The sequence below is a fragment of the Denticeps clupeoides genome, chromosome 9 (genome assembly GCF_900700375.1).
Source record: "Denticeps clupeoides chromosome 9, fDenClu1.1, whole genome shotgun sequence".
In the NCBI taxonomy this organism is placed as follows: domain Eukaryota; kingdom Metazoa; phylum Chordata; class Actinopteri; order Clupeiformes; family Denticipitidae; genus Denticeps; species Denticeps clupeoides.
This window is the reverse complement of record NC_041715.1, coordinates 3,787,137-3,802,398: the sequence shown is the minus strand read 5'-3', so window position 1 is coordinate 3,802,398 and position 15,262 is coordinate 3,787,137. Positions and strand designations below refer to the sequence as shown.

Sequence of the window (15,262 nt, the reverse complement as noted above, 5' to 3'; positions counted from 1 at the left end):
GGTCATCTCTCATCTCTGGCTGATGTGTATTGTTAAAAAAGCGGACGTCCTGCTGTCGTTGTGTTTGATTTGTACCGTCTGAACTGTTTGCTGTGTGTTATGTGTGTTGGTGTGTGTTCAGACGGGCGTCACCAGTTCCCCCAATACAGAGAACCTTACTAATATTAAAACGGAGCGGCTGATCTTTGGTCTTCTCTCTCCAGCCGGCTCTCGCTCCGGCTCCCCCGGGCGCGTGTTGACCAGCACGGCACTGAGCACGCTCAGCAACGTCCATCATGCGGCGGAGGCGGGACATCACCGTCCCAGCAGAATACCCCGCAGCCAAGGAGTGAGCAGAGACAGCAGCCCGTCCCGGATGTCTGTGGGTACGAACACACACACAAACACACACGGAAGCTGGGGACCATATTCTGATCTCTATTCCAGGTCAAATGCAAAACACTTGAAATAAAAACATAAGTAAAGCAGGTTTTTGTTTTCTGTGCCGCCAACAGAAGCATTTTTTAAATATGGGCCAAGTCTTTATGCATATTATGCTCAGGCAAATAACGTTGGTAGTTAGTTGTAAAGCTAAATTAACCTTCAAGTATAATAATTGGTTATGTTTGCAATATTTGCATTTTATATAAGCATTTCACTGCATATCATACCGCGTATGACTATGTATGTGACTAATAAAATTTGAATTTGAAGGCTTCAGCTTTAATGTTCTACTGAGACAGTGATGGATCTTGTAGCAGGAAGGTGGAGAACAGACAGACTTGAAGGGTTCTGTAAAAGAGTGGGGCTGATTTATGCTATAATTATGTGTACATCTATGTATGCGCGTGTGTGTATGAGAGAGATTCTAAAGTTCTGACTTTCCATCTTCAGCTCCTTCCAGCATCAGCCAGGCATACAATGGCGCCAAAAAAGGAGGTGAGACGTGTCCTTTGTGTCTCCGCCCTGTTGTCCCCTGCCTTCTTTACTGCTTGCCCTCATTTACACCCAGAATGTATTTCACCTCATTGCCAGGGCAACCTTCTGCCCTGCAGCCCATAATCTGCTGCTTGTTCAGTTGACTAGGAAAGCAAGTAAGCGCCTGTGTTGGGCGGAGTGTTGAGGTGCACGGGGCGGGGCATGTTGGGCGGGGTGGGACAAATCAGTGCCAACCCTGCTCTAATACTTACTGCATGTCCACTCTGTGCTGTGTACAGAAGGGGGGGGTCAACTGTAGGGCCTGTCAAAGCCCAATGAGACCAACATCCTGCAAAATGTGTGATTTATTTATTTATCTATCTAAAATAAATAAAACTAAATGTTGAGAAGGGGGAGGGGTGGGTTGTAGGTGTCGACGTGTGCGGGGGCAGTTAGATGGTGGTAGTAGCCTAGTGGGTAACACACTCACCTATTAACCAGAAGACCCGGGTTCATCGTAGGTGTAGGGGGTGTAGGATCTCTGGGGGGGGTGCAGTTGGATTGTAGGTTTAGGATCTCTGGGGGGGGGTTGGATCATAGGCGTAGGAGCTTTTGGGGGTTGAATCGTAGGTGTAGGAGCTTTTGGGGGTTGAATCGTAGGTGTAGGATCTGGGGGGGGCATCGTAGTTGTAGGATCTGGGGGGGAGGTAGTTTGTAGTTGTAGGATCTCGAGGGGGGGGGGGCATCGTAGTTGTAGGATCTGGGGGGGAGGTGGTTGGATTGTAGGTGTAGGATCTGGGGGGAGGTAGTTTGATCGTAGTTGTAGGATCTCGAGGGGGGGGGGCATCGTAGTTGTAGGATCTGGGGGGGAGGTGGTTGGATTGTAGGTGTAGGATCTGGGGGGGAGGTGGTTTGATCGTAGTTGTAGGATCTCGGGGGGAGGTGGTTGGATTGTAGGTGTAGGATCTGGGGGGGAGGTAGTTTGATCGTAGTTGTAGGATCTCGGGGGGGGCATCGTAGTTGTAGGATCTGGGGGGGAGGTGGTTGGATTGTAGGTGTAGGATCTGGGGGGGGGGTAGTTTGATCGTAGTTGTAGGATCTCGGGGGGAGGTGGTTGGATTGTAGGTGTAGGATCTGGGGGGGAGGTAGTTTGATCGTAGTTGTAGGATCTCGGGGGGGGCATCGTAGTTGTAGGATCTGGGGGGAGGTGGTTTGATCGTAGTTGTAGGATCTGGGGGGGAGGTGGTTTGATCGTAGTTGTAGGATCTGGGGGGGAGGTGGTTGGATTGTAGGTGTAGGATCTGGAGGGGGGGGTGATTCGTAGGTTTAGGATGTTGGGAGGGGTCATAGGTGATGGAAAACTGTTCATTTTTTTTCCTACTTTTATTCTTTTTTTCCTTTTGTGTGTGAACTTTCTTTCTCTTTCTCTCCCTTCAAAACTCTTGTTTCTTTCTTTCCTTTTTCTTCCATTTTCTGGTCCTGCCCCTTGTGGCAGCGCGTGGCAGTCGTATTCCGCGCCCTAGTGTGAGTCAGGGCTGCAGCCGCGACGCGAGTCGAGAGAGCAGTCGAGACGCCAGCCCTGTCCGTTTCACTCCGCTGGGTGAGTAGCTATGGCAACATCTACCCCTGAACCACGCCCTACTACCGCACCTCCAGCTTGTCTCCTACTGATCCCGATCTTACATTTTAAAGGATTCAGCTGGAAAAAAAGCGGTGCGTCTTAAACAGAAATCTGGGAATGTCCCACTTTCGCTCCATACGTCACAGTGTAAACCTGAACCCAATCAGTGCTGCATGCCGAGGTTCCATTCGGTTCTAGAGGCTTAAGAACGTTGTGCTCCCGTTCACCGGCTCTACTAGATATTCCACTTCCGTCTCGGTCTGATTGTGTCTGTGTGTGTGTTGCAGCATCGCGACATTACTCCCGCTCTACTGGTGCACTCCACGCCTCCGACACTTTGGGGGCAGCAGGTGACCTGACCTCTGACCCCTTTACTCCCAACTCATTCCATTTTTATTTTTTTTGTTATACCCGTTTGATTTCAGATTTGTTTGTCTCACCTAACCATTCATCTGTCATGTGGCTTTTTGTAAATGCAGGTAAATTTGTAAATGCATCAGGTAAATGTTTCCAAGTAAATATAATTCGAAAGGTGCTATTGACACGAAATTCCTTCCAGACGATCCACATAATCCACGTGTGCAAAGAAATCAAACCATGAATCTTTAAAAAGTATGTGATAAAATGGAATGACACAGGGAAAAAGTTAAGTGATTGCGAAACATCCGGTCCGGTTGTCCACACGATTGACCTGGCGGAAGGTTTACGGGTTCCACACGCGACCCTCGCCATTTTCCGGGGTTTTGAAAATGCACGGCCACGTGCGTCCCCAGTGGCTGGGTTGTATGTTTTTGAACTATTAAATAAATAATAAAAATAAGTGTAATTAATTGTCCTTCCATCTTCTTACACACAACTAAATTTGTGGACGTCTATTTCTTTGCCTGGGTGGATTTGTTATCGACGTCTGGTGATGTTTTTATGTCCTTTAGAAATGTTTACTGTAGAAATGTCAATACTGTACATTATTTTACAGTAACTCACAAAGTCAGTGCATCCCTCATTTTTGTAAATATTTGTGTCTCTCCATGGGAAAATGAAGTTATGAGACTTTGATACGGTGCAAAGCAGTCAGTGTCCAGCTTGTGTGAAAAAACTAAACGCACATGTCTAAACTGGAAAATGTCCAATACGGCACCCTTTGGACATTTTTACTTAGGGGTGTTGCCAGAAGTTGAGACATCAATGTCTGTGTGTTTTAGTTATTATGAGGGGACAAGAAATTTACACAAGCTGGACACTTGACTACTTTACGTCGTGTCAAAGTCCCATATAAAGTCTCACACCGGCGAACCAGAAGTCATAGGTTCAAAGCCAATATTCTACCATGGTGACAGTCCCCATAACTACTGGCTCTGGATAAGGCCGTCTGATAAATGCCGTAAATGTCTTTGTGTTTCCTTAGGGATGTCCAGTCAACTTTCACCCTCAGTTACTGCCATGAGGGTCTTGAACACAGGATCAGATGTGGAGGAAGCCCTGGCAGATGCACTGGTACCAACACACACACACACACACACACACACACACAAATAAATGCAAGAGACAACAGAGTTAAGACTCCCTCTAGTGGAGCGCCAAAGGGGTTATTAGTACAAATCTGGACTTTAGTACTTTTACAGAAGTATTTTGGTTTGGGGGAGACCTTCGTCCAATCTGCTCCACTACATTATGAAAAATATTTTTGACAGAATGTTGCCTGTTCTAAAATCTTGCCCTATCTTCGTAACTGCTGGGTGGAAAGTGTTTGGCTTGAATTAGTCTGGCACTGTTTAAAATGATATTCTGTTGAAAACTTTCCCAGGGGCCTTTCACCTAAATGATTCGATTTTTCAAGCAAGTTTGTATACGTTTAAAATAGAGATCTATTTTAATATCACTGTAATCTTGGAATTAATCTAGATTAAAATGGCTCATTTGGATTCTGTCGAAGGCATTCAGAATATGTGTGCTACCCAAATAATGACTAAAAGTAAGTCTTTGAGAACGGGTCTCTCAAGCCAGGTGGCGCGTTAGACCAGGGGCTCATCTCCTGTTCCCAAAATGCATCACAAACTGCTTGAGAAAGCTGTTCTACTATGATAATTGGTGATGAAAATAAATTATGTTCAATAAGATGTACTTGTGTTTACCAACTGTTTATTCAGTTAAATAGCTGCATCCATGTTACCACGTCACGTTTGATGTGGTCATTTCACAGTTCGAAGACTCGTTCTCGCCCCCTACAGTGCAATTTGGCTAGGTATACATCCGCGCTAAAATATCATATATATATGGTGAAAGTCATCATAGTGAAGCGGTTCTTCTTCTGCGTTGTGTAATTTTTTTCACAAAATAACACACATGCAAAATATTCCTAATATGTACATTAAGAAATAACTTTTTGCACACAAACCCCATGCACCACTCACAGCTCACGCCATGTGTCCAAGAGAACTAAACCGGGTCTCCAACCCACTAACCCAAGGGCACGGCCGCATCCAAACAATTTTCGGGGGGTGATCAAAGTTTTAGAACCCACATAACTTTTTATAATAATCATAAATACAGAAACATATTTGACATAACCAGAAACATTAACACACTTTAACATTCTACAATTAAACAAACACCCGGATTGTCATTATAATTCCCTCACCCACATCAGAATACAGGTAAACAAAATAAAAGTCTTTAGGAAATAAGAAAATAAACGACACAAGAAAGAAGAAATATACTTCTAGTGTAACCACTTAACTCCGGCACAATAGCTTGCGTAGTATAGACCCAGCTCCCAACCCAACTTTGTGAATACATTAATGGTGATATTTTTTTTATCGCCCGATAAGAGTCTCACGTTAACGCAGCACGTTAACGCAGATAATGGCCCACCACTAGTTTAAAAGTATACGTTTAAAAGGGTGACTTCTGCTGCTGCTTCCAAGGAGGGGCTTATGGGAATAAATAGTTTCTGTCTAAATTGTGACCTCAACGCTGTGTTTGCTCTCACTGTGGATTTTTAAGAAACGTATTTGTCATTGAGGATCTCGTGAACAAAAGAGCGCGTCCGAAGGCTTGTTTAAGGATGGAACTGTCGCCATGGTGACTGAACGTGCGCGTTAAGTTGAGTGTATGATCAGTCTTTAACCTCTGTGTTCATGCTGCCAGCTGTTAGGAGAGATGATGAGCAAGGTCAGTAAACCCGCCGTCGAACACGCACTCTGATGTAAGCCTCCTCGGTGTTGTAGCCCCGCTGCGTGTGTGTGTGTGTGTGTGTGTGTGTCAGCAGAAGAAGCCCGTGCGGCGGCGCCATGAGACGTACGGCCTGTGCTCAGACGACGACGCGAACAGCGACGCGTCCAGCGCCTGCTCCGACCGCTCCTACTCCTCCCGCAACGGCAGCATTCCCACGTACATGCGGCAGACCGACGACGTGGCCGAGCTGCTGAACCGCTGCGCCAGCACCAACTGGAGCGAGAGGAAGGAGGGGCTTATGGGACTTCAGACCCTACTGAAGAACCAGCATTCACTCAGGTGTCTCTCTCTCTCTCTCTCTCTCTCTGCTGTTTGGAACTTTAGCGTCAGACTGTAATCTGAACTTGTCTCCTGTGTGTGTGTGTGTGTGTGTGTGTGTGTGTGTGTTGCAGTCGTGTGGAACTGAAGAGGTTCTGTGACATCTTTTCCAGGATGTTTGCGGACCCTCATGGCAAGGTACTAATGACACACGCACACACGCCCGCACGTTCGTGTGAAGGGATAAGACAGCATGAAAAACAACTACTTCCTAATGCATCCTGGGAACTATGCAGCGATTGTTCTGGCCAATCAGATCACCGTCTTATCTTGAGTCCCGTCCATCTCACTTGTATTTCTACACTCACACTCACTCAGTCTGACACACGCCTGCAATAACCGCTTGCTGCGTGGCTGTTGAGTGCTGCTGGGATGTCACGTGACTCCGCCTCTTTAATCTGATTGGGTCGTGAGCTCTGTGATGGTGATTGATTGGTAGTCGGTCCGTCCTCTTTCTGATTTACAGCCAGTATCCAGATGCTTCAGCTCCATTGAGTCCTCAGTCAGTTCAGCTTTGTTTAAGGTACCCTGCCACCCCAATGCCCCCCCAGCACACACTCGCGCACAGGTTTGTAAAATGTGTGCAACATTAAAGGTGTTTAAAGGATGGTGAAAATGCAGGGCGTTTTTGGCCAGGCAGTGCCAGCTGACCAGAATTCCATCATCTCATCCTTCTCTCTTGTCTCTCCCCCCCCCCACACCTGCCCCTGCCGGATCTCTGCAGAGGGTGAGTTTCATTCGTGTTTTGTGTGCTTTCGTTAGGGCTGTACATTTTAAATAGTGTGTGTGTGTGTGTGTTACAGTAGGACATGTTGTCTGCATCTGATGATCTCTGCTCTGCAGGTTTTCAGCATGTTCCTGGAGACGCTGGTCGACTTCATCGTGGTCCATCGGGATGACCTCCACGATTGGCTCTTTGTTTTGGTGACACAGCTGCTGAAGAAGATGGGCGCCGGCCTGCTGGGCTCAGTCCAGTCCAAAGTCCAGAAAGCCCTGGATGTCACCAGGTCAGGAGCTTACGTTCGGCCCGAGGAGGCCCTGCGTGTTTCTCCTGTCCAATCTGAGGGTTTTAAAGGTCTCTCTGTCCCTGTGTTCCTTCTAGAGAGTCGTTCCCCAACGATTTACAGTTCAGCATCCTCATGAGGTTCACGGTGGACCAGACCCAGACCCCGAATTTCAAGGTGGGTGCTGTGTGCAAGTGTGTGTGCAGTTCTGAATGTAAAACCTATATAGTTGGAGGGCGGCAGCACCTTCAGGTCAGGAAAGTGAAATCAATACACACACACACACACACACACACACACACACACTTTCTGCTCCCTTCTCTCTTTCTGCCTCTGTCGGTCTCTGAAGCTGGGGAGGCGTGGCTGTTGCCGTGCTGGGGGCGGGACTATAGAATTGTTTCCCTCCTGCCGGCGCTCCGTGTGTTCTCTGATGGAGCGCTGCCGCCTGTGGACCCAGGCGACACAGGTCAGTTGGCAGGGGAAGCAATTCTATAATTCGCCGCAATTCGTGCACCCCGCACACGTCGTTGCCACGGCAACGAGGGACGTGGCGTTATATTCGGGGGGGGGGGGGGGGGGTCTCGGCAGCAGGGCGAGTTGGAGTGTTGGAGCTGCAACGTTTCCGCGTTCACCGGTCCTCACTACTCGATTCGATTACGATTATCAACGCATCACGAATCATCGTCATGTCTTTCAATACGTCAGTGAGATGAAAGCGAAGGCCTTGTTCGCGTGGAGGTCTGAACCGGACATTTTTCTGCTCACCGTAGCTTTCTGACAAAATTCTAGACAGCATCAAGCAAGCGTCAGTGAAACGGCAATCGAACGCACCTGCAAATCCCAGCAAAAACACGTATGGGGCAGTGGTGGCCTAGCGGTTAAGGAAGCGGCCCCGTAATCAGAAGGTTGCCGGTTCGAATCCCGATCCGCCAAGGTGCCACTGAGCAAAGCACCGTCCCCACACACTGCTCCCCGGGCGCCTGTCATGGCTGCCCACTGCTCACTCAGGGTGATGGGTTAAATGCAGAGGACACATTTCTCTGTATGCACCGTGTGCTGTGCTGCAGTGTATCACAAGTGACAATCACTTCACACTTTATGGTGTTCAGAGGGTGTTCATTTCAAACCTCCGTTCAGGCCACCACAGTCTCAACCGTCACTACTTTTTAACGAGAATTTTAATATCGCCGCCAGAAAATCACCAAGCGACGTCATTATGATAAAATCTATTATGTTCTGCACTGCATCGATGCAGGATCGTCCATGTCTGCATCCATTATGCCTCAACGCCCCTACCAGTGGGACAAGTGATCACCTCTTAATTCGGTCACTTACTCGTTCTGCCGCTAATTAAACAGAAAACAGGAAGTTGGTACAGAACTTGTTTTTCTGGGTCTGGCTCGCTGGCGCATGAGCGGACGTGTCCTGTATTATTTTTCTGTATGAGAACAGTCGTTAGTACTTGCGCTGCGTGTGTCTGTCGTGTCCCCTGCAGGTGAAGGTGGCCCTCCTGCGCTACATCGAGGCCCTGACCGCACAGATGGAGCCGAACGACTTTGTCACCTCCAGCGAGACGCGCTTGGCGGTGTCGCGTATAATCACGTGGACCACTGAGCCCAAGAGCTCTGATGTTCGCAAGGTAACCACTCGCTCACATGCAGACTCCTGCGGAGGGTCGTGATTGGTTGGAGGTAATGCTGACCGCGCCGTGATTGGCCGCAGGCGGCGCAGGCGGCGCTGATCGCCTTGTTCCAGCTGAACACACCGGAGTTCACCATGCTGTTAGCTGCCCTACCCAAAACCTTCCAGGATGGAGCCACGAAGCTCCTCCAGGACCACCTGCAGAACACTGGCAAGACCACACAGGTAGCACACACACACACACACACACACACACACACTTACTATGCAGTCATTGGTGATGAGTTTTTGGCAACTTGTCAGTCTGTCCTGCTGATGCAGTTTCAGGCACCAGTGGGAAGCCCTCAGATGAAACATGCACCACGGTCCACAGGAGTCTGGTCCAGCCCCCTGACGTCCCCAAGCAGTCAGACCGATTCACCGGGGTAAACCCCCCCCACACACACACACACACAGTTTACCGCCTGTCTGTATTCGTTTGTGTCACCTCGAAGGTGACGGGGTGTCTGTGTGTGTTGCAGCGTATTTAACTACAACATCGACGTCGGCAACTCGCACGAGATCATCGCCTCGTTACTCGACGTCACCGAGGCCATTCAGAGCTTCAGCGTCCGCAGCCAGGAGGAGATCAGCGACTCTCACGCCCCCTGCAGGAAGGAGGGTGAAGAGGAGGTAGCGCGCGCACGCACGCACACACACACACACACACACACATACACACAGCTGCTGAAAGGTGTGCAAGGTTTTCATACACCGTGTTTGTGTCCCTCAGGTGGAAGAAAACAGGGGCCACTTTCTCTCCGGAGGGGACGCGTCCAGAACGGACTCTTCAGAAAGCCACACTCATCTCAGCTCCTCTGGTTATTCTTCAGGCGCCTCCTTCTCAAGCAGAAAAGGGACAGAAGGTGACACGGTTACAGATGGTAAGTGACCGCCCATCGTTTGTAGGGGTGGCACCATGTTATGTGCAGGGTTTTCTGGACACATTTCCTGTCAGGTAATTTGATCATTTGGGTGCTCAGGGAGTCAGGGAATTATCAGGGAATTTTTGTTAATAGCATATTTCCATTTACAGCATTTATCAGGCACCCTTATCCAGAGCGACTTACAATCAGTAGTTACAGGGACAGTCCCCCCCTGGAGACACTCAGGGTTAAGTGTCTCGCTCAGGGACACAATGGTAGTAAGTGGGATTTGAACCTGGGTCTTCTGGTTCATAGGCGAGTGTGTTACACACTAGGCTTTTACCACCCTACTTACAATCAGTAGTTACAGGGACAGTCCCCCCCTGGAGACTTGCTCAGGGACACAGTGGTAGTAAGAGGGATTTGAACCTGGGTCTTCGAGTGTGTTACCCACTAGGCTACTATAATATAGTTTAGTAGCCATATGTTTAAAAATGACTGACTTGGAGTGTGGACCCTGTGTGTGGTGGCTTTTGTGGATTCGGACCCTTTCTAAGCCGCGATGTGAGCCGGTGTCCGGTGTACCGTCACTTCTGTTCCGTGTTTACAGAGAAGGACGTGTGTCTGGCGGAGGTGGTGGCTGAGCTGTCCAACATGAACAAGTCCACCGACGAGCGCAAGGCGGCGCTCTGTGACCTGATGAGGATCGTGAGGGACGCGCCCGTACAAGCCATATGGGACGAGCATTTCAAAACAGTCCTGCTGCTGCTGCTGGAGACACTGGGGGATGGAGAGGTACACACAAACACAAACACACACACACACACACACACACACACACGTGGTGTATTCCCTGTGATGTTTTCGTTTTTATTCGTTGGCTTGTTTCCCCACAGCATGTTATACGCGCGTTGGCACTGCGAGTTTTAAAAGAGATTCTGTCCCGAGAGGCGTGGAGATTCAAAAACTACGCAGAACTTACCATCATGAAGACACTGGAGTGTCACACAGACACCGACAAGGAGGTATGTATACACACACACACACACACACACACACACTTCAATCAATCACTCTCAGCACTGGGGGGCTGTCTTCTGAGCCCCCTGCTGTATGCTCTGTACACCCACGACTGTGTAGCCACTACTAACTCCACCACCAGCATCAAGTTTGTTGATGACACCGTTGTGGTGGACCTGATCTCCGACAACGACGAGGCGGCCTACCTGGAGGAGGTTGGAAATCTGGTGAACTGGTGCCAGAGGACCAATCTCCACCTGAACATCAGCAAGACAAAGGAGTTAATAGTGAACTTTAGTACCAAGCAGGAGGGGACCTACCAGACCCCTGTCATCAACAGGAGCCCAGTGGAGAGAGTGGACAGCTTCCGATATCTCGGAGTTAACATCACGCACGACCTGTCATGGTCCTGTCACATCAACACCGTGGTGAAAAAGGCCCGGCAGCGTCTCTACCACCTCAGATGCCTGAGAGACTTTAGACTGCCCTCCAAGGTGCTCAGGAACTTCTACTCCTGCACCATAGAGAGCATCCTGATGGGAAACATCTCAACCTGGTTCGGGAACAGCACCATGCAGGACAGGCGAGCCCTACAGAGGGTGGTTCGATCAGCTGAACGCATCATCTGTACCAAGCTCCCTGACCGTCAATCAATATTCAGCAAGTGGTGCTGTACCAGGGCCAGGAAGATAGTGAAGGACCTCAGCCACCCCAACAATGGACTGTTCTCTCTGCTGCGATCAGGGAAGCGCTTTCGCTCCCTGAAGTCCAACACAGAGAGAATGAGGAGGAGCTTCTTCCCGCAGGATATACGAGCTTCAACCACAACACTTCGTAGAACTCCAATACACTTCAGCACCTTCACTTTCAATCACTTCTGGACTCAACCCCCCAGAATACTTGCACAAACATTTTACTCTTGCACAATTTTTTTTACTTTTCACTTTGGCTTCACTCATACCTGTTACACACATTTTATGTTTTAAGTTAAAGACATAAAAGTGTAATATTTGTTTTTTTTTTGCAATATTTGCATATTGGTTCATTGTATACTTGCATTGTTTGCCATATGAGTTCTATATCAGTCGTTAAAGCATTTCACTGCATATCATACTGTGTATGTGACTAATAAAATTTGAATTTGAACAACTTTACACACAGTTACACAGTGTGTGTGTGTGTGTGTCTGTCTAGGTTGTGCGAGCAGCGGAAGAGACGGCGGCCATGTTGGCGACACACATCAGCACCGATCAGTGCATCAAGGTTTTGTGTCCCATCATCCAGTCAGCGGAGTATCCCATCAACCTTGCTGCCATCAAGACCCTGACCAAGGTGATGGAGCGTCTGCCCAGAGACGTGCTGCAGCTGCTGCTGCCCGAGGTCATGCCTGGTCTCATTCAGGTACTCCTGATTCACTCCGCCGTTACTCCAGCAGTATCACATGGGCCATTGACTGTGCATGAGTTGCCGTTTTTGTGGTTGCCAGGGTTACGACAGCTCGGAGAGCACCGTGCGGAAGGCCTGCGTTTTCTGCCTGGTGGCCATCCACACCGTGGTCGGTGAGGAGCTGAGTCCGCACCTCAGCCAGCTGTCCGTCAGCAAAGTGAGTCGCCACGCCCATACGGGACCGTTACCGCGCGCACGTCCACTCCGTTCTAAACCGCCGCCGCCTGTCCTCTGTCTCTCCAGCTGAAGCTGCTCAACCTGTACATCGTTCGCGCCCAGAGCGGCTCTGGCAGCGGCGACCAGGCCCCCGACGGGATGTAGCTCCGCCCATCTTACTACCCGCCTCGAGACCAGCAAGGCAAACCGCAAACATTAACGTACATTTTCCCCCCGTTCCACAGAGCAGCGTCCCCGTAACTGGAAATATATCCTGCTGCAGTCACTGAGGAGTGAGCGAGTGTGTGTGTGTGTGTGTGTGTGTGTGTGTGAGAGAGAGATCACACAACTATATGTTCAGGATTGAAGAACCACAACCACTTGATAACGCTAACAGACATTAGCACTTATTAATGTTAATTAACGCTCAGTGGGGGCGGGGTCCAGCGCTCGGCCCGCATGCACGTGACCGTAAGGCTTTTCCTCTTCGGTCACTACGGTAACGGTGAGGTCTGTGGAGGGGTGTGTGTGGATATGGATGTATCCCACCGTGGTGGACTGCAGAAGAACCGTGCAGAATGTAGAAATGTATTTATGCTTTTAACCCTCCTCACCCTCCTTTTGTAAATTGTTATGAAATAAAGATGCAGTAAAGCTGTATTAATGCACCGCTGGATTTCTTGTGTGGCCTCAGGTGCAGTAAAATGTGTTTGCTTTGCCAGTAAAGATCTCGTGATGATGGTGATTTCCAGTTTCTTTTCAGGGCCGAGACCCTGACGTTTTAGGGACGTTTCCTCCTTCACGTAGAACATACTGATCTACTGTAAACTACTGTTTTATTTATTTATACACACACATATTTATAGGGGTTGGTTGGAGAATAATCGCTATTTCGTTTTCTGCTGACATAGACGAGACGTTGAGGACATAAAAAAAAAGGAAATAAAATAAAGAAGATGGAACAGAGCTTTGTACTTCACCCTGGCTTCACTCCTCAGAATGCTGTGGTTTTCATTTGACCTCTGACCTCTGGAACCCCAGTGGCTGACCAGGTGGCTTCTGCTTAGCAAGTCTTTCGGTTTGAAGCTGCCATCACAAATTTTTATTATTTTATTTTTTTTTTACAAATTTGTCTTTCAACAGTCAGCAAAACAAGTGGGCCAGTGGTGGCCTAGCGGCTAAGGAAGCGGCCCCGTAATGAGATGGTTCCCAGTTTGAATCCCGATCCGCCAAGGTGCTACTGAGGTGCCACTGAGCAAAGCGCCGTTTCACTGTGTGTACCGTGTGCTGTGCTGCTGTGTATCACAAGTGACAATCACTTCACTTTCAAGTACAATCCCAACTGGACACATTCAGTACAGGTAGGGGATGGAATAAGACCTTTTTGACTGGTGTTCAGAAGTGATAACGACTGAAAAAAATGAAATACTGTTACTGTCAGAAGGAATCTGTTCAACCTCTCAGTCAATTCTGATGGGACTCAGACCTCCGTATGTGACCGCCAAAGACCTGGGAGTCACAACTGACTGGGATCTGCCCTTCGAGAATCACATAAGCAATGTTTGTATTTCTTTCACCTATATAATATTTAAAAAGTAAGACGGACGCTCTTGTGCAGAAAAAAAGTACAGTACAGGCCAAAAGTTTGGACACCTCATTCAATGTGTTTTCTTTATTTTCATGACTATTTATGTGTGTAGATTCAAAGTCAAGTCAAAGTCAACTTTATTGTCAATTCTGCCACATGTACAGGACATACAGAGAATTGAAATTGCGTTACTCTCAGACCCATACAAGTAACATTAAAATACAGTTACATTAAATACAACAATAACATTAAATACAAAGGTATAAAAATAAGCCTAATATATACAATTTAAAAACACAATATACAAGTAAGGGCAGTGCAAACCATGTAAACAATGTAGTGCAACAGAGCTTGTAAAGTGTAAAAGTGTCAGAGCACTCACTGAAGGCATCAAAACTATGAATGAACACATGTGGAGTTCTGTACTTAACAAAAAGTGGAGACCTGGCCTCCACAGTCACCGGACCTGAACCCAATCCAGATGGTTTGGGGTGAGCTGGACCAACAAGTGCTAAACACCTCTGGGAACTCCTTCAAGACTGTAGGAGAAGCATTTCAGGTGACGACCTCTTGAAGCTCATGGAGAGAATGCCAAGAGTGTGCAAAGCAGGAATCAGAGCAAAGAAAATAGAATATAAAACATGTTCAGTTATTTCAGTTATTAAATGTTCATGTAAATAAAGATAACACGTTTAATGAGAAGGTGTGTCCAAACTTTTGGCCTCTACTGTACATGCATTTGCAACTCTTAACAAGTTCAAAATGCTGCTGCAGAAGTTCTAACCAGGACGAGAAGATTTGAACACATCACACTGATTCTGTCTGGTACAATTTTGCATAGACTATACAAGTCTTTTATTTACACAGTGAAGTACTAGTACTACATTGTTAGTGTACTGATCACTTGGGTGACCTGGTAAGAGCACGAGAATTCGCATCGTACTCTCAGTCTTCTGACGGTCTTCTGCTACAGGAGCTCCGCTGCTTTGAAACAGCCTTCCTGCTCATGTTCGGGACTCCGATACAGCCTCAATATATAAGTCCAGGCTAAAGACCTGGCTTTTTAGCCAAAAACATCCATAGGAGTCAAACCCACATATACACCTGGACACCGGGGCCATCTACCATAACCACTCGGCCCCCATCCACCCGAGTCTAATCTGTCTCCCTCCGAGTTACTCTAGATCCAGGCTCGCTGCTGAGACCAGTAGCATCATAATGGACATGCAGTGTAGACCATGACACTGTCCAGTACCTCCAGGCACTGACACCCACTGCACCCTCACTCTACCCTGGAAGGGTGTCCCTCTCTTACCTAGTTCTTCACAAGGCTTCTCCTGGTGTCAACTGCAGGGCCCGTCAAAGCCTACTGAGACACTGAGACAAACTGCATGTCACGTTTGGCTATATATAAAAATTTATATTTACGCCA

The 15,262-nt window shown here is 48.1% G+C and overlaps 1 protein-coding gene across 17 annotated transcripts in view; it reads left to right on the top strand.

Annotated features, from left to right (window-relative positions):
• The window catches only part of clasp2 (cytoplasmic linker associated protein 2), a 34,832-nt gene extending 21,921 nt beyond the window's left edge, over positions 1–12,911 (top strand). For 9 of the 17 annotated variants that reach the window (XM_028990511.1, XM_028990498.1, XM_028990504.1 and 6 more), the window contains 22 exons: positions 204–365; positions 874–918; positions 2,393–2,497; positions 2,806–2,868; positions 3,924–4,012; positions 5,666–5,689; positions 5,787–6,031; positions 6,145–6,208; positions 6,537–6,593; positions 6,795–6,797; positions 6,914–7,077; positions 7,173–7,251; positions 8,570–8,713; positions 8,797–8,940; positions 9,037–9,140; positions 9,237–9,387; positions 9,488–9,638; positions 10,231–10,415; positions 10,517–10,645; positions 11,835–12,041; positions 12,127–12,243; positions 12,330–12,911. In XM_028990511.1, coding sequence (XP_028846344.1) covers positions 204–365; positions 874–918; positions 2,393–2,497; positions 2,806–2,868; positions 3,924–4,012; positions 5,666–5,689; positions 5,787–6,031; positions 6,145–6,208; positions 6,537–6,593; positions 6,795–6,797; positions 6,914–7,077; positions 7,173–7,251; positions 8,570–8,713; positions 8,797–8,940; positions 9,037–9,140; positions 9,237–9,387; positions 9,488–9,638; positions 10,231–10,415; positions 10,517–10,645; positions 11,835–12,041; positions 12,127–12,243; positions 12,330–12,407 — 2,510 coding nt within the window. In that variant the 3' untranslated portion in view covers positions 12,408–12,911. The remainder of the gene's footprint in view (positions 1–203; positions 366–873; positions 919–2,392; positions 2,498–2,805; positions 2,869–3,923; positions 4,013–5,665; positions 5,690–5,786; positions 6,032–6,144; positions 6,209–6,536; positions 6,594–6,794; positions 6,798–6,913; positions 7,078–7,172; positions 7,252–8,569; positions 8,714–8,796; positions 8,941–9,036; positions 9,141–9,236; positions 9,388–9,487; positions 9,639–10,230; positions 10,416–10,516; positions 10,646–11,834; positions 12,042–12,126; positions 12,244–12,329) is intronic. The other 8 variants (XM_028990507.1, XM_028990501.1, XM_028990506.1 and 5 more) reach the window with 8 other exon arrangements.
• The last annotated feature ends 2,351 nt before the right edge of the window (positions 12,912–15,262 follow it).